This window comes from Notolepis coatsorum (assembly GCF_963971535.1).
Source record: "Notolepis coatsorum genome assembly, chromosome: 18".
Classification (NCBI taxonomy): domain Eukaryota; kingdom Metazoa; phylum Chordata; class Actinopteri; order Aulopiformes; family Paralepididae; genus Notolepis; species Notolepis coatsorum.
In genome coordinates this window covers 16,878,293-16,896,899 of record NC_140182.1, presented here as the reverse complement: position 1 = coordinate 16,896,899, position 18,607 = coordinate 16,878,293, and the positions used below count along the sequence as shown (strand labels likewise).

Below are 18,607 nucleotides of genomic sequence, written 5' to 3'. Positions count from 1 at the left end.
ATACCGGTATAGGTAAAAAAGCCAATATCGAGCATCCCTAGTCTGTACATATCCCTTACCAACTCTTACTAGTTTCGCTGCTGGCCAGTATGACTAACTACCATAGTAGTCTTTATACCTGTATCACTGTACATATTAATATTACAGCTCTGTACATACATCCGATTAGCACCATTACTCAGTAGTACTAATTTATATATTCTATACCCAGTTTAATCACCTGTATATTGTATAGTACTATTGAACTTCACCGTTACATCTGCACTCTGGTTGGATGCCGAGCTTCTTTTCGTTGTACTGTACTGTAAATATATTTTAATTTAATCTAATCTGTGACCCTGACGGAGCAACTCAACTACGAGTCCCTCCTGATTGGCCGGTGTATACTGGTGTAAATGTAAATGGTGTGCGTCGTCATACCAAGGCAGTTGGTATGCAGTTGGCTCCGACCGGCCTGACGATGCCCGTGACGGGGGTGACGGGCAGCCGGGCCCTGATGATGTTGGTGCCCACGGCGCCGGGGGCAACCATGGCATTGTGGATGGCGTTGTTGGTCTGGTTCATCAGAGTCTGCTGGTTGTTGAGCAGCGACTGGCGCAGGGTGGGGAGGCTTTTCTGTGGGGCAGCGGAGACACGTCCGGGTTAACGGTCTGTAGTGTGGTAGTGAAAGGGTTAACCGTCTGTAGTGTGGTAGTGAAAGGGTTAACCGTCTGTAGTGTGGTAGTGAAAGGGTTAACCGTCTGTAGTGTGGTAGTGAAAGGGTTAACCGTCTGTAGTGTGGTAGTGAAAGGGTTAACCGTCTGTAGTGTGGTAGTGAAAGGGTTAACCTTCTGTCGTGTGGTTGTGAAAGGGTTAACCTTCTGTCGTGTGGTTGTGAAAGGGTTAACCTTCTGTAGTGTGGTTGTGAAAGGGTTAACCTTCTGTAGTGTGGTTGTGAAAGGGTTAACCTTCTGTAGTGTGGTAGTGAAAGGGTTAACCTTCTGTAGTGTGGTGGTGAAAGGGTTAACCTTCTGTAGTGTGGTAGTGAAAGGTTAACCTTCTGTAGTGTGGTAGTAAAATGTTAACCGTCTGTAGTGTGGTAGTGAAAGGGTTAACAGTCTGTAGTGTGGTTGTGAAAGGGTTAACCCTTTGTCGTGTGGTAGTGAAAGGGTTAACCATTTGTTAGTGTGGTAGTGAAAGGGTTAAATCAGGGCATCTTGCATCGGTTTCAACAAGTTACATTGAGGACTTTTTAATACCACTTAGAGCTACGTTTTATAACAATTTCACAACCATACTAGACTTTTTTTTGTGGTGGCTGCACTTCGCAAATTTGTTGCATACAAGCTCTCGCTAGACGCACCAAGCTCCTGGTAGCCCCACAAAAAAATAAAAATATTGTATATGGGCAATTCCAGCGTTATGGATGTTACATTCAGAGAGAAAATTAACTTAACCCATTCTCCGCCAATCACGTGTTAAGGCGGGTTTCTCCGCCATGCGTTGTCTGCCAATCACACCGTAAGGCGTGTTTGAGATCAATATTTCATATTTTCGTCATGGTATTCATATTTCACCCACGGAGTCTTGGGTGATGCTGTCTGTTATAATTTTCGATACAAACTGCTCTGATCAATATATCACCCATACTACATAACTCATTTAACGTCGGTCATTGAATTATAAACGACCCCCCCCCCCCCCTCCGTTCACCCGCAGATGATCAATCATGACGTTTAGGACCATGTACAGTTGAAATTTTTAATATAACGTTGATCGGTATCAAATTGCATTTGATAATCTAATATATGCATTTATGCCTATATCTCACGTTCTATGAAATACTGCAGAAAACGATAAAAACATATTTATACTCTAGACGGTATTTTAGTATGAATGTGTGAATGAAAAAGTAAAACGTTCCTACATCCTGAACGATAGATAATTGATGTTGAATGGGCCATAGTAATGTCAATTTAGCAATACAATTTAAAAAGTTATAGCCCTGCAAAGAAGGTGAACATCTCCATAGACAAATAGCGCTGGCAGAGGATGATTTAGGATGATCAAAGTGGTGGCAGAGAATGGGTTAACATCGACAAGGCATCGATTTGAATTGGACGTATAATTTACACATTTTAGTTACACTTATTGAGATAAAGATGAGCCTGCAGTAAAAAATTATTTTACCTTTTGGATTTTGAGATAGGTGACAAAATACACAGCGTTATGGATGTTACGGAAATGGACAAGCTTTTCGGACTCACTGAACACATGATGAAAACTCTGTGAATATCTTTTTCAAAGAATAACATGTTTACTATCACTTTGTAGGGAAGGGTTTGAGGTACCCGAAAAGCACATTCAGGAAAACCTGGCATTTCCGCTCAAGGAATGAATCACAAAAAAGTGCCGTTATAGGGCGGCTACGTGGTGCAGTGGGCAAGGCGCTCACCACGAATACTGGAGACGCTGGGTTCGCCTGTTCGAGCCCAGAGCTCCACATTGCTTTCAGTTTGGCTGGTCGTCCGTACTAATACACATTGGCAGTATTAGGGGGTGGGAAACTGATGGGTGGGGATCGGGCGTTGTGGACAGCGACTCCTACAGGTCGGTTGGTGCGCCTGCGCAGTAGAATCAGGAAGCGATGGGGGCGGCGCCCCTCCAAAGCGCAGACCCCTGACGCTAAAAGATCGAGCTGCGCAGGTGAAAAGATGCGACTGCTGTTACCTCGAGTATCGGAGGGGACTCGTGCTATGTATGACTTAGTCCACATTGCAGCCGGCTTGTGGGAGGCAAGAAACAGCGTTCGAGACAGGGGAGGGTTGAATTGGATGATACGAAATTGGGATGGGAGAAAAATAGAAAATGGATAAAAAAAAAAAGATTGTGCCGTTATGGATGTTACATTTTTGCGTTATGGATGTTACACGTCTGAAATAGACTAAAAACACTATCAAAAATAGGGCTTTACCCACATGTGTTTGACTTCGGTGGACCATTTGAGGGTCAAACCAGTCTGGATACATGTTGTAGTCTGAAAAAATTCCTGGAAATGCTGAGAGAATTGTCGACTATATATAGACCCCACATGTTCTACAATGTTCAATTATGACATCATACTGTGACATCACAAATGTTCTAGAATGTTTGATTATGACATCACAAATGTTCTAGAATGTTCTATTATGACATCATACTGTGACATCACAAATGTTCTAGAATGTTCTATTATGACATCATACTGTGACATCACAAATGTTCTAGAATGTTTGATTATGACATCACAAATGTTCTAGAATGTTCTATTATGCCATCATACTGTGACATCACAAATGTTCTAGAATGTTCTATTATGACATCATACTGTGACATCACAAATGTTCTAGAATGTTCTATTATGACATCATACTGTGACATCACAAATGTTCTAGAATGTTCTATTATGACATCATACTGTGACATCACAAAAATATCAGTCATTTCTGAAAATAAATTACAAAAAGTTTTTGGAAAATAGCTCTATTTGACATAAAAAAAGTGTTTTCTATACAGAGAACAGCAATATTAATATCGGTTAAATCAGAAAATGAGTTTTGGAGCAATTCCATGAAAATGTCAACCTCACCATGAAAAAGAAAGTTATAAAAAAAACTACACTAATTAGGTTAATCAAAAAATACATTTTTACATCATTGCGTCTCCTCCTGTAGTGTGAAAAAACATGCATTCTCATAAATATTACGATCAAATCTATTTTGTACTTCAAAATATAGACCTTGATGATACATTTGAAATTGGTTTGGTAATGATCATGTTATTTAATTGTTTTCATGGTGAGGTTGACATTTGCATGGAATTGCCCATATACAGTATCACCTGACCGGGCCGGGGGAGACGGGCTGCCCCCTCAAAAATGTAATACCTGTGCAAATGAAATGTAAGAATTTGTAATACCTTTTAAGACCTTAAATTGAGAATTGTGAATTTAAGACTTTTAATACCCTGCAGATACCTTGTAAAGGCAGAAATTGTCGTCATAGAAACGTTGGAATGTCCCCCCCCCCATTACCACTGGGAGACAAATCGCACTGTAAGAAGTAGGGGTGGGAATCCCACAATTTGATTCTTGGGGTCACGATTCAATTTACAATAGATTATCAATAGGCAATTTGACAAGTCATATTCTAGATTAACCTTCATGTTACAGCTCGTCTATTGTGTGTCTTTCTGCTCTGTAAATCTTGGCAATCTGTAGGATTGAGCGAGAGATCATGAGAAATTCGAAACCATTAGCACAACTTGTGAATTGATTTAATTGATTTGAGTATTTACCCCCCCCCCCCCCTCCCAAAGGAAGTGAACGAATGTTATGGCATATTTTCACAACTGAATAAACAAATGGAAAAATTGCCCCGGTGGAGCCTCTCCCTGAACGTCAGCAAAACTAAAGAGATGATTGTGGATTTTCGGAGGTATGGGGCAAAAGGAACTACAGCCCCCTCCGCATCTATGGGGCAAAACTTGGAACCGTTTGAAGCTAGAAAGTAAAAGTGCCGTTTACAATGGCGGTTTACAGACGTGTTTACTTTTCAAAGACATATCCTCTAGGCTTACGCTCGGCTCCCAGCGCCTCGCAATTATTTACTTTTGATTCACGGTTGACATAAAGGAATGACCGCACGCATAGTGAAACGTTTAATTGCAGGCTCTGTGAATGTAAACAAACCTCCCGCCGGGTTAACAAGATCACGGCAGTAATGATGCGTGGATTTTGCGTGTGGTATGGTTGCCACGGTAGTCGGTGATACCGGTGTTACTCCATGTTCTGGCTCCACTGAGTACATTACTTGCCTACCGACCCCACTGGTGTCTGCCTACTTCATAAACATCCCTATTATCCCTCTTTCCTTTATTGTTTCAGTAGCGCGACCAAGGGTGCTAAATGTGTTTATCAAGCGTGTAAATCGGTCTACATTATAAACTTAACGTGCTGACAGCAGCTAGTTCTAGGTTTCACTTTCACTTAAGTTTTAACTTCACGTGAAGGAGAGAAAGGAGGCTCTAGAGGCGACGCGTTACACGTAATAGATGGCGGAGAATTCGGAAATATTTAGGATTAAACCCTGCAGATCGACTGGAGGAGCTCAGAGGACCCGTCCAGACCAGCAACAGTATGTTTGCGTGATGCACTGAATAAGACTGCAGCTACATTGGTCTGTTTTTTTTTTCTTTTTTTTTTTTATTAGAACTTAACGTCAACTCCGTCTGTCCCAACAAATGGATGCCAATCATTGAAAATTAATTAAAAACAGACGTTAAAGATCAAAGTAAGTGCTCTGCAGATATCGAGCGTTGTTTAAAAAAATATATATATATATTTTGTAATACCGGTGTTGTCGCGAGTTTGTCAGTCGTGGGAAATTCCACATCACCGTGGCAACCCTAAAGCGTGCAGATCAGCACGTGAAGGGAGTGAGAGCGTGTAGGACGTTACCTTGAGGAAAGGTATGAGGTAGGGCTGCGGGGAGGACTTCAGCTCGGCCTGCAGTCGCGTGGTGAACTCCTCCGGCTCAATCTTAGCGTCCTGCTCACAGAGAGGAGGGGGTGAAGAAGACACAGAAGAATGAGAAAAACACATACAAGATACAAGAGTTTTATTTGTCACGGCATACAGGTATACAGTGAAATGCCGGGGGTCTCGCCCGCAACGATGTGCATAATACAAGTAATAATAATAAGAGTCCAACCAATAGAGCGACATAATGCAATAAAAAGTAAACAAAGTAGGCATATCGGTATCTGTACATGAGCTATTTACAGAGCATGGTAGGACATGCTAGGTCCTGTGGCAGTGCAGTACACTGTTAGCTACGGATGAGGCCTTGGGTCTTTATGTACACTGCTATACAATGCTATATTTTTTACGATCTCAAGCTATACTATTCTTAAAGTGATCTTTCCTTCTGTAAAGTGTCCATAGTGTGAGCGTGTGCAGCATGAGTGTGTGTGTGCTCATGTTAAAGTGGCTGCTAGTGTGTGAGCGTGTACAGTGTGTGTGTTGTGTGTGTGCTCGTGTGTGCTTGTGCGTGGAGAGTTCAGTGTTCAAGGCTCTGATGGCCTGGGGGAAGAAGCTGAGCCTAAGTCTCCCTGTCCTCGTTACTGGTGCTCGCAGGCGTTTGCCTGACCGCAGCAGCATGAACAGGCTGTTGTTGGGGTGTTGAGGGTCTTTCATTATCCTGCAGGCTCTGGATTTGCACCTCTTGTTGTATAGGACCTGCAGGGTTGGTAGTGCAATACCCGTGGTACGCTCGGCTGAGCACACCACTCTCTGTAGGGCCTTCTTGTCCCTACAACAATACATACAACAGAACTCTAACGTACACTCCAGAGTAGGGCTGTCCCGGTTACCATTTCTGGGGGGGCTTTGAATCTTCAATAGTACTTCAATTGTACAATAGAAGCTTCAATAATACAATAGAAGCTTCAACAGTACTTCAATAGTACAATAGAAGCTTCAATAGTACAATAGAATGCACTCTGCTACTAAGGAATCGACCATGCCTATATTACTAGCTACTATGCTAATGTGTCTATACTACTATGCACTCAAGACTGTAGCACTCAAGTTCAACACAGTTTGATGAACAATCTTACTGACCCTTAGCTGCCAGAGTTGTACCCTTCCTGCTGACTTGTTGTACAGAACTTGTAAGTGACTAACTAACTAAATGTAAATGTAGAACCTTCAATAGTACTTCAATAGTACAATAGAAGCTTCAATAGGAAGATAATTATCAGCAAATTATCAAAGCTTCGTTCTACATACGACATGCAACGCTTCATCGCGGTGGGGTAAACAAGAGCTATGGGGTAGATACAGTAGGTTCTCTAAAAGTTCTCATGAATAAATGTCTGATTTTCAAAATATAATGTTGTATTATTATATTTTTTTTGTATCTGCTTTTTCTCTGCATTTTTCAATTTTTCTCCCTTCCCCAATTTCGTATTGTCCAATTCTACCCTCCCCTGTCTCGAACGTTGTTAGGCCATGCCTCCCACAAGCCGGCTGCAATGTGGACGAAGCCTTGCATCACGTGTCCCCTCCGGTACACGAGGAGGCAGCCGTCGCATCTTTTCACCTGCACAGCGCGATCTCTCAGCGGCGAGGGTCTGCGTGGGAGGGACACGCTGCCCCCGTTGCTTCCTGATTCTACTGCGCAGGCGCACCAACCGACCTGTAGGAGTCGCTGTCCACAATGTCCGATCCCCACCCACCAGCTTCCCACCCCCTAATACTGCCAATTGTATTAGTATGAACGACCAGCCAAGCCGGAAGCAACGCCGAGAGCTGGGCTCGAACCCAGCATATCCTGCGTTGGTGGCAAGCGCCTTGCCCACTGCGCCACCTAGCCGCCCTTTGGATTATTATTTCTATAATCTATATCATATGCTGATGTAGGCTAACTTTCGGTGAAAAAAAAAAGAAAAAAAAACAAGGAACAACAACAACATGTTACCGTCGGTTACCGTGGCAGCAACTGAAGCTTCGAAAGCATTCGGGTTCAGCCCCAACAATAGAATAAGTAGCAAGTGAATATGTATAGCAGGTCTTGAACTCACGAGTAGATCCTGCACCAGGGACTTGACATTCTTGGAGGTGTCGGGGGACGGCGAGTTATTGGACGCCAGCTTGATCAACGTGGCCAGGAAGTTCTTACACTTCTTCACATTCTCCTGCATCTCCTGCGAGGACAAGAGTTAAACAGCTCAAATGAGAATAGTTCTCTCAACCCACAGGAACTCATCACTCTCATGATCAGATCTGCAGGTAGCCTGCTCCTCCGGGTACCCGGTACCGGGCTCTGCACCGTGGGGGACCACCAAGCCTTCTGCTCGGCTACACCACGCCTGTGGAACAGCCTCCCCATCCATCCAACTGAGGGCACCACAGAGCCTGGACTCTTTTAATTAAAGCAGGGCTGAAAACATTTCTATTTCAAAAGGCCTTTGATTGCTAGCTATTTCTTGTGATTTAAAATCTTTTTCTGTTGTTTTAACTTTTCTGTTAAATACTATGTTTTATTTATTTTTAAATAAGAAAATAAAAGATGTAACTATGTTTTAACACTGTAGCACTTTGGGATCCTAGTGAACGAAAAGTGCACTACAAATACAATTTATTATTATTTAATCTTTGGAACCTCAGCCCCTATTTCCCACTTAACCAATGATGTTGTTGATCGGTAGAATCCTCTCTCTGCACGATCCATTCTGTTCCTCGTGCTAGCATCGGCTGGTTAGCCACAAACGAATGCAGTCAATGGGGTCAAGCTCCCGTCTGTACGGGGCTGACTGAAGACAACTGAAACTACTTTGTGTCCATTGTGGAGTAGGTTTCAAATGTCTTCATTCAGCTCACACAGACGGGAGCTTGACCCCATTGACGCGCTAGTGTGAGGAACGGCGCGGATTGCGCCGAGAAAGGATTCTACCGATAACATCTCTGGCAAATAGAAAGTGGAGCTCGGGTTCCAAAGAATCTGAACCATCCCTTTAAAATGATTAATGGTTCCCCCCCCCCAAATGTGGTCGTTAAATATTTGACTGTAGAGGTTTTATGATGTTTATTATTTATTTTAAATGTATCCGTTATTTAAAATCGGCGAGTGTTTTCAAGTGAGCCCTGGCCTGCAGTGTGAAGATGAAAGAACAAGATAGAAGCTAAAAGAACGTTAGCTTCTTTTAGCAGCAGCCGGAGAACTAACGGCGGCAGAACTTGAGAACTGCTAGGAATGTCTGACCACCAAGTGTGTCCGACTCCTACCACCTAAACTGCATGGACTACAACATATAACGTATATCATGCCAGTTAGGGTCCCTTGTGTGTGTGTGTACTGCACCTGTGCATACTGTATACTTGACTTACTCCTAGTATATATATATATATTCAGATTCTAAGTGTGTTATTGCCCATATTTATTGGCAACATATAATATAACTGGGCATACAGACCCTCATCTGCACCTTTGATTACACCGTTTACTTGCTCATATTCAGAGTTAATTATATTGTTTACACAGCTTATTTTTTATCTTTACTATACATTTTATTGCCTATATTTTATGTCTTCTACCGTTACCCTGCCCATACCCGTCTCCCCTCCCCCATGCTGCTATGACACCCGAATTTCCCTACGGGGATCAATAAAGGAATATCTTATCTCATCTTATCTTGAGATAGAAAAGACAATGACAAATATTATTATTATATAATTATTTCCGCAACAATGCGTTTTTCTTTTTGACTTTTTCCTGCAACAATGGGTTTTTCTTTTTGACTTTTTCCTGCAACAATGAGTTTTTCTTTTTGACTTTTTCCTGCAACAATGAGTTTTTCTTTTTGAGTTTTTCCTGCAACAATGAGTTTTTCCTGCAACAACGAGTTTTTCCGGCAACAATGAGTTTTCCTGCAACCTAATCAAATCAAAACGAATGCCTCCTCCTGTTGCTTTAAGCTCAGCGGGAGTTCTCAGAAAAGGGAAGGGAGCCTCTCGAAGGGGCTTTCCTGCCCGTATCCGGGTCACAAACCTGGGACACCCCTGGCGTTCCGGCAAGAGGAACGTTGGGGGTGGTGTTTGCGCACATGCCGCCATGTTGCACGACCATGTTGGACTGTACGCCGGCAGGCTTGGCCAGCGCCTGTCCCCCTGCCGTTATCACCGTCTGGGCCTTCTGGGGAGTGCTCATCTTTACAGACACGGCTGTGCCGACCGGGGCCACCGTCATGGGCTTCTGGAAGGATTACAAAACCAAAACGTATAAAAACACATATCCTGGACTAGAGTCGTGCGAGACCTAGACCCCTTATTTTCTTTTTAAATCGTTCAGGCATCATATTGATCCAATTCTTGACCAGAAATCGAACTGGACCAGAGGTCAATTCTCTGCAATTGAATCCAACTGGGCAACCGTGCGACAAAGAACGTTACCCAAAACACAAAATACTGTATGTCCTTTTTTAGAATCATGTCAAGAGTAGGAGACGTTTGGCTGCTCCTGAGGACAGTTTCGGACTGTTGTGCGGTTGCCCTCTTGGACTGGACCGCAGCTAACTCGAACACATAGAAAACATGACTCAATACGGGTGCATTTGGCAGGATTTTGGTTGGAAATGATCGCCATGAAGCCAGAAGATATGGCCTAGGTTGAAAATATTACGTATTATCCTTCGATAACCACTGTAGAATTGCGATACCAAAACATTGCCCTTCTGACTTTACATGGTATAGAAGCAAGGATCAAAACGTTGGCAGATATATGAAAATAAAATAATAAAATAACAAAAACAAACTTAATATAGTTGTTTCATCAAATATTAATCACCAGGGACTTTTCTTTAATTTCTGGTTTTGTTTTGCCATACTAATTGGAATTGTGACACATGGTTTGATATAGAACGATGAACAGAACCGTGGTGACAACCATACTCAAGTAAAAACAAAATCATAGTTGACGCGTGCGTGTGTGTGGTTCTATTAGTAATCGAATAGTTCCCAGTGACTAGCGAATAGTAATTTTGAGTTTTGCTCATCCCTAGCACAAAATAAGCAGTACAAAATCCCTGGAGGACCGGGCAAATAAATGTCTCAAAGGGGTCGAGCTGTGTATGCTCTATAGGTGTGGGGGCGTGTGAAACAGAGTGGGGCAACATGCACCTGTGCAGTGGTGACGGCGGGAGAGGGGCATTGCACCATTCTGGTCTGCCCTGGCGCCAGGCGCACAGTTTGGGGTGTACATGGAATCTAGAGAAGGGGGAAACGCAAAGCGGAAGTTAGTGCAATGAAGACATGTAACGTAGACCACAACCCACCCTTCATTGTTCATCCCTGCATCCATCAGAACATTGAATTAGCGATGCAATGATACTGGCGTAAGATATTGGGCCATAACTGGGCAATAAATCTGTATCATGTCATAATAATATTTTTTTTTTTTTTTGTATTTTATTTTTTTATTATTTTTTAAACAAACATATAAACAAACATGACAACACACGATAAGATATACAAGCATTAATTAACAGTGCATATCAAATAAAATGATTTCTGTAATCTTTGATTTGCAGATATCGTGGCACTTACCGGACTGGGGGCACTGCTGACGCGGATGGTAGCGCCGGCCGTCGGGGTTGCAGGCCTGGGAGAGATGTTGGCGACGTTCTGGTTGGTTAGCGACTTGGCCTGGACTTGAGCCAGAACCTGCTGGGGAACCATCACCAGCTGACCCGTCTCCGTCCGCACCAGAACCATGCCTGCGGGGGGGAAACGGTCAACTCTACATGCTTCTCACCATGACACACCATAACATAGCACTCCCAGGTCAACTTGAGTCCTGCATTTCTGAACTTCAAACCTGGATGACCCATAAGAACCTCCTCAAACTAAACAGCGACAAGACGGAACTCTTCATCATCGGCACCAAAACCACCCTCAGTAGATCCGGACCCATCACACTCACCATCAATGATTCTACCATCTCACCCCTTCCCCCCTAGTCCACAACCTCGGTGTCATCCTCGACCCCACCCTCTCATTTGACCCCCATGTCCGCTCCATCGTCAAAACCTCCTACTTCCACCTCCGCAACATCGCCAAAATTCGACACTGCCTCTCCCCCCCCCTGCCGCTGAATCCTTCATACACGCCTTCATCTCCTTCCGCCTCGATTATTGCAACTCCCTCCTCACTGGCATCACCTCCCAACTCCATAAAGTGCACAATGCACATGGTCCAAAATTCAGCTGCCCGCCTCCTCACTAACACCCGGTCCTGTGAACACATCACTCCTGTCCTCCACTCTCTCCACTGGCTCCCGATCAAGGAACGCATCAACTTCAAAACATTACTCCTCACCTTCAAAGCCCTCCATAGCCTGCCCCCCCTACCTGACTGATCTCCTTCTTCCCTACCGCCCCACCCGTTCCTCCTCCACTGCTTCCCTCACTGTCCCGACATCCAAACTTAAAAACGTTGGTGATCGGGACTTTTCACGCACTGCACCCCGACTCTGGAACTCCCTCCATCAGACCATCAGAGACTCCCCCACACTCTCCACCTTCAAATCACGCCTCAAAACCCACCTGTTCTCCCTAGCCTTCAACCCCCCCCCCCCCCCCCGTCTTTATGTTTGTTACTGTGGCTTTATGTTTCGGTGTATCTCATGCTGTTTCCCCCGTGGTCTTATGTTCCTTTTTATTTCTTTGTTTTTCTTTGTTTCTCTGCCTACTGTCAGCAACTTCGGGTTCTTGAGAAGCGCTATACAAATAAAATTAATTATTATTATTATTATTAACTCTACATCCTTCTCACCATGACATGGCACCATCAGGTCAACTAGACATCCTTCTCACCGTGAAACACCATAACATAGCACTAGTATCAGGTCAACTCGACATCCTTCTCACCGTGAAACACCATAACATAGCACTAGTATCAGGTCAACTCGACATCCTTCTCACACCGTGAAACACCATAACATAGCACTAGTATCAGGTCAACTCGACATCCTTCTCACCATGAAACACCATAACATAGCACTAGTATCAGGTCAACTCTACATCCTTCTCACCGTGAAACACCATAACATAGCACTAGTATCAGGTCAACTCGACATCCTTCTCACCATGAAACACCATAACATAGCACTAGTATCAGGTCAACTCGACATCCTTCTCACCATGAAACACCATAACATAGCACTAGTATCAGGTCAACTCTACATCCTTCTCACCATGAAACACCATAACATAGCACTAGTATCAGGTCAACTCGACATCCTTCTCACCGTGAAACACCATAACATAGCACTAGTATCAGGTCAACTCGACATCCTTCTCACCATGAAACACCATAACATAGCACTAGTATCAGGTCAACTCTACATCCTTCTCACCATGAAACACCATAACATAGCACTAGTATCAGGTCAACTCTACATCCTTCTCACCGTGAAACACCATAACATAGCACTAGTATCAGGTCAACTCTACATCCTTCTCACCATGATACACTAGAGGTGTAAAGATGCATCGATCCTAATGTGACGATTCAACTGCATCGATTTGAAAATGTTAGAATTGAATTTTTTTGTGTGTATTGTTTTTATTGACCTATAGTCCATTCATGCTGAGTGAATCAGTTCCCCCAGCCACATTTGTGTATTCAACTTTCTTTGGGGAATTAACTGATAGAAAATTAATCGAATCGAATCGTGGTCAAATGAAGAGATTTCATGATGAATCATTATCGAATTTAATCGTTTTATGAGGTCGCATCGTTACACCCCTATGAAACACCATAACATAGCACTCTCAGGTCAACTCTACATGCTTCTCACAATAACATATCAGGTCAACTCTACATCCTTCTCATCATAAGAGCCCTGGACAGGCTCCAGTATGTACAGAAATCAGCTGCCAGGGCGGCTCTCACTCACACCAAGCCCCGGCAGCACATCACCCTCACCCTCATCCACCTCCACTGGCTCCCAGTCAAGTTCTGCATCTCTCTCAAACTCCTGCTCCCCACCTACAAGTCCCTCCATGCCCTCGCCCCCCCCCGATACCTGTCTGATCTCCACCAACAGCACACCATCCCGGAAACCTACGATCTTCTGATCTGGTTCTCCTCTCCATCCCTCGCACCAGGTTGCGGACTTTCTGTGACAGAGCCTTCAGTGTGGCGTCCCCTACCCTCTGGAACCACCCCCCCCCCCCGAAATCCGGAACCCCCCAACCCTGGACACTTTGAAAACAGCTCTCAAGACGCACCTTTTCACCATTAGTTAGTTTAGATTAGATTTAGGTTTCATTATTAATCTCTACCTGCCCCCTCATCATCACCCCCCCCCCCCCTTTTTCCCTAGCCCTCTTGACTTATGAAGCCACCTTGGGTTTCTTGAAAGGCACTATATAAATTAGATTTATTATTATTATAATTATAAAACACAATAACATAGCACTCTCAGGTCAACTCTTCATGCTTCTCAACATAACACATCACTCTCAGGTCAACTCTACATCCTTCTTCTCACCATAACATAGCACTCTCTCTCAGGTCAACTCTACACCCTTCTCACCATGAAACACCATAACATATCACTCTCAGGTCAACTCTACATCCTTCTTCTCACCATAACCGGAACGTTCTATACGACATCATAGGATGACATCACAAGGGTCCCAGAACCTTCTATCATGACATCATACGCTGGTTCTAGAATGTTTTACGTTCTAGAATGTTTTACGTTCTAGACCGTTCTTACCTACTAGCATTAACTATTTATGTCCCTATGATAGTTATGATAGTTAACCCTGGGTTACATTCTCCCCTTCTATCCTAATGCACGTCCCTGTGCATATTATCCCAGGACTACATTATCACAATCCTATGGGGTTCTGGGGAGTCTGGTTCTAGAATGTTTTACGTTCTAGAAAGTTCTTAACTACTAGCATTAACTATTTGTGTCCCTATGATAGTTATGATAGTTATGAATCTGAACCCTGGGTTACAATAGCACTCTCTCTCAGGTCAACTCTACATCCTTCTCACCATGAAACACCATAACATGGCACTCTCAGGTCAACTCTACATCCTTCTCACCTGCCCTATATTCACCTAAACTACCCTTACCAAAGCATGATACACTTGTCTCTAATTACCTTATTAATTAATTAAAGCATTTTACTCCTCTTGGTGGAGAGTTGACCCCAAAAGAATGGAATCCCCAACCGTTACAGTCTTAAGAGTCCACACCGACTCCCGGTTAGTGACTCCGAGAGTGAAAACGCTGTAGTATCGACACTCTTTTGACCAGACAAGTCTTTGATTTCAATGCAAATTCATGAAAATAAGTTTCCAGATGCTTGATATAATAGCACTGCTTCCGGCGATTAGTGAACGCACTTTCCTAGAGTTAGTAGCAGCTCTATTACCAAAATGGCCAATATGTGCCCACTTCAACCCAGAGTCGTGCACCACTAACTACCCCAGTGTTTCCCCTTCATAGATTTATTTGCGGCGGCCCACCACAACATCAGAGACCCACCATGAATAGATTTCCCAAGGTGTCTTCTCTATGCTGTTCAAATGGTGGCTTTCTTACCCTCCCAAAACTCCTACCACCACAAATATCCTAACTTACGAGCCTGTGGGAAGGTGGGAACCCCTGTATTCTATGAAACACTAAGGGATACGGATATAGTAACACTAATATACAACTAGGAAAACAAATGGCACATCCTTGTTTGAGATCAGGGTCAGCTGAGTGATGCCGACTGCTGCTCACACCGGTTTCCAAACACTGCCGTCCCAGTCAGTCAGCAGTGTCTGGAAGCGACATTGCTCTCTGGGCCGATGATGGGTGACTGAAAGAGAGAGAACGTTTAACCGTGGAAACCTTTACGTTTCCTTACCGGGGGGTATGGTAAATCCGGGAGGCAACTGAAGGGTCTGCGGCCTGACGGCCAGCTGAGGGGTGACAGTTCTGGCAACAGGGCTCGCAACCTGCAGCCCGGGTCTCTGCTGCTGGATCGAAGTAGCCATGATGGGCGGCCTGACCATGGTGGTCATCACCGTGGGCTGACCGAGCCCGTTGACCACCGCCGGCTGCTTCATCACCCCGCCGGTGTGGGTGAGTGTGACAGCCGGGCTGGTCATAACTTGAGTCTGGTGGTTCATGGGCGAATTGACCACAGGCGGAGGAGGGGTACCCCCGAGGATGACGGAGTTGCCGCCGGACACGCCGGGCTGATTGGGCACCACCATTTTGGTGTGATGCATGAGAGTGTTGCTGTGGTTAATCATGACCTGAGATGATGTGGAGACGCCGGCCGGTGACCCCGCTGCGCCTTGTGTGACGAGAGGGGCCACCTTTGGGTCCAGTCCATTCTGGGCCACCACGCTGGACACGGGGCTAGGAGGGTGCCTCTGCAATGCAATAGTGGGAGAAGAAGACGCCACTGATGAAGCCTGAGGTACTGAGGGGAAACTGGGCTGTGAAGAAGCCATGGACACAATGATATTGGAACTACCGGCACTGACAGTACTTATAACAGTGTTGGCTGCGGCTTGATGAGGAGGGAGAGCCGGTGCGTTCACCAGCTTCACCGCCCCGGGGTTTCCGTTTAAACCCTGTGCTCCAGGCGAGGCGGTCCTTACTACTGCGGGTGTGATGATGTTGGGGTTGGAGGCAGCAGTCAATACTGATGGACCCAGAACAGTAGCCCTGTTGAAGCTAGCAGCACTCGACTGAGTGGGCAAAGTTACAGATCCAGGTGCGGGAGGGACAGTAGGGGGTGCTCCAAGTGTTTGTAGATCGGATCGAGTGTTTATGACGCTCCCAGTGGCTATAGAAGAGGTAGAGGTGGTGAGGATCTGGTTGGAAAGCGTCTCATTAGCGCCGGGTTCCTGGTTGTTTAACCCCGCTTTGGGATGTCCTTGTTGTGGCTGCTGCTGCTCCAGCAGAGACCCCACCACTTGATCACGCAGTTGTTGTTTCCCTGAGAACGGACTGACAGCGCCCGGAGGTCCCTCTCTTTTTATCTCGGAATATGAAACCGCGGCGGTCGTTTGACTATCCAGTTGTGATTCCAAAGAGCCAACTAAGTCGCTAACCGCTTTCTCGTCTACCTCATTGAAGAGCATGTCCTCCAGTGGGTCGGAGGCTCCCGCCATCTTTGATGTCGGACCGTTGTGCAAATCGTATTGTAGCATGTGCGCATGCGCGCAGGATCTGTGTTGTTTGGCGACTGTAGAAATAGAATAAAGAGAAAAGATAACCGATGTTCCACTTCCTATTGGTTATTGATAAGAAACTCTAATAACTATCTAATGCGTTTTCCGGATAGAAAAAAATTATCTCTGAACCAAACATGTTTTGTAAACTTCATCCATCAGTTCCCCCAACTATCTGAAACGGAACAGTGTTTTTTAAGTGGTTCACTTTACACACACATATCATTCACACACACATATCATTCACACACACACACACACACACACACACACACACACACACACACAAGAGGAGGCCTGTTTTGTGAGATAGCAGCTCAGTCCTACCAATATTTTCATAATTATGTAACACACACGACTATCCTCCTTGGCATGGGGAATATCCCTTTCGCTGACCAATGGATATTTGATGACTCCAGGCGGGTTATAGTGGTGTCTCTGATGGGTTTCCCCACAGGGGAGTGAGGCAGAGTAACTCTGTCCGAAACATAGTAATTTTTTCCTTTGCCAGGGGGTTTGATTGATTGATTGAAAACGTTATTAACAGATTGCAGAACGGGTACAATACAGTACGGCTCAATACAAACTATTTCCCCTTTGGCTAACCGATAGATTTGATTAAAATCCAAGTGGGTAACAAATGTAAAATATTGGGATCCCATAAAAAGTGTTTTGCTCAAGGGTACAATGGCAATGGTTGGCCTTGTGGAACATTAGTCAGTGTGCAGCCCTAGCCCCAAGTTTGTATATTCCTCTTTACTTACTTTTTTACTTACTTTTTTTTTTTTTACTGTATGAAGCACACTCTCAGGGGCTCATACAGAACCAGGCATTTCACTGTAAAGTACGTGTATTTTATTGTGACAATTAATAAACAAACTTGAAACTTGAAGTTAGACGCTAGATAGCACAGCATGTCGACGTGTCTATGGGGATAGTCCAGCCCCAGAGGTGCACAGAGTACTAAACACAAGGGACTAAACACGTTTTGCAATTATGCCACAACAATGTGGAGCGCCCTACCCACAGCCGTAAAATAATGTGAATCCCATTCCCTACCCACCTTCAAAACCGCTCTCAAAGAGCACCTACAGGAGGCTGCAATTCGAAACTGGCTCTGGTAAATCCCCCCCCCCCCCCCCCCCAATGTACAGTTTCCTCCCCCTCAAATGTATTGATTGATTGATTGATTGATTGAAAACTTTATTAACAGATTGCAGAATGGGTACAGTACAGTACAGCTCAATACATACAATTGTTAAGGGGATGCAGACCAGAGAAAGACTCTCGTCTTGTTTACATCAGGGTCCCCCATTTTCAATTCATCGTAGAGTATATAATTATTCTCTTTTAGAAACTCTGTCTGTAAATAAACAGTACTGTATATCTGTATGTCATGTATGTCCAAAATGTTATGAATTGAAAATGGGGGACCCTGATCATGTAAACAAGACGAAAAAGTATTTCTCTGGTCTGCATCCCCTTAACAATTGTGTGTATCGAGCCGTACTCTATTGTACCCATTCTGCAATCTGTTAATAAAATTGTCAATCAACCAATCAATCAATAAATCAAACCTCAAGTTTGTTCTGATCTAGGAAAGTCAACTTTTTCCTTTGATGCCTCTAATACCATTTTCAATCAATCAATCAATCAATCAATCAATCAATCAATCAATCAATCAATATATGGGTGTGCTTGTGCAGTGTGCTGTGTGTGTGACTGTGTACCCATCATGTCACCGTGCGCTTCTACCTCACACGGATCTACTTTTACGAGCCCAGCGTGTAAACGCGCGAGATTATGACTTCCCGTTCACCCCCGCGTTAGTTC

The 18,607-nt window shown here is 44.3% G+C and overlaps 1 protein-coding gene across 1 annotated transcript in view; it reads right to left on the bottom strand.

The window, feature by feature from the left end:
* LOC311244849 (transcription initiation factor TFIID subunit 4-like) overlaps window positions 1–16,714 on the bottom strand; it is a gene marked incomplete at its 5' end in the record, with an annotated part of 58,857 nt that extends 42,143 nt beyond the window's left edge. Inside the window, 7 exons of the mRNA XM_084334532.1 lie at window positions 421–615; window positions 5,477–5,566; window positions 7,603–7,725; window positions 9,570–9,773; window positions 10,697–10,783; window positions 11,123–11,292; window positions 15,454–16,714. Of these exons, the coding sequence (XP_084190658.1) occupies window positions 421–615; window positions 5,477–5,566; window positions 7,603–7,725; window positions 9,570–9,773; window positions 10,697–10,783; window positions 11,123–11,292; window positions 15,454–16,714 (2,130 nt within the window). The remainder of the gene's footprint in view (window positions 1–420; window positions 616–5,476; window positions 5,567–7,602; window positions 7,726–9,569; window positions 9,774–10,696; window positions 10,784–11,122; window positions 11,293–15,453) is intronic.
* Between the last annotated feature and the right edge of the window lie 1,893 nt (window positions 16,715–18,607).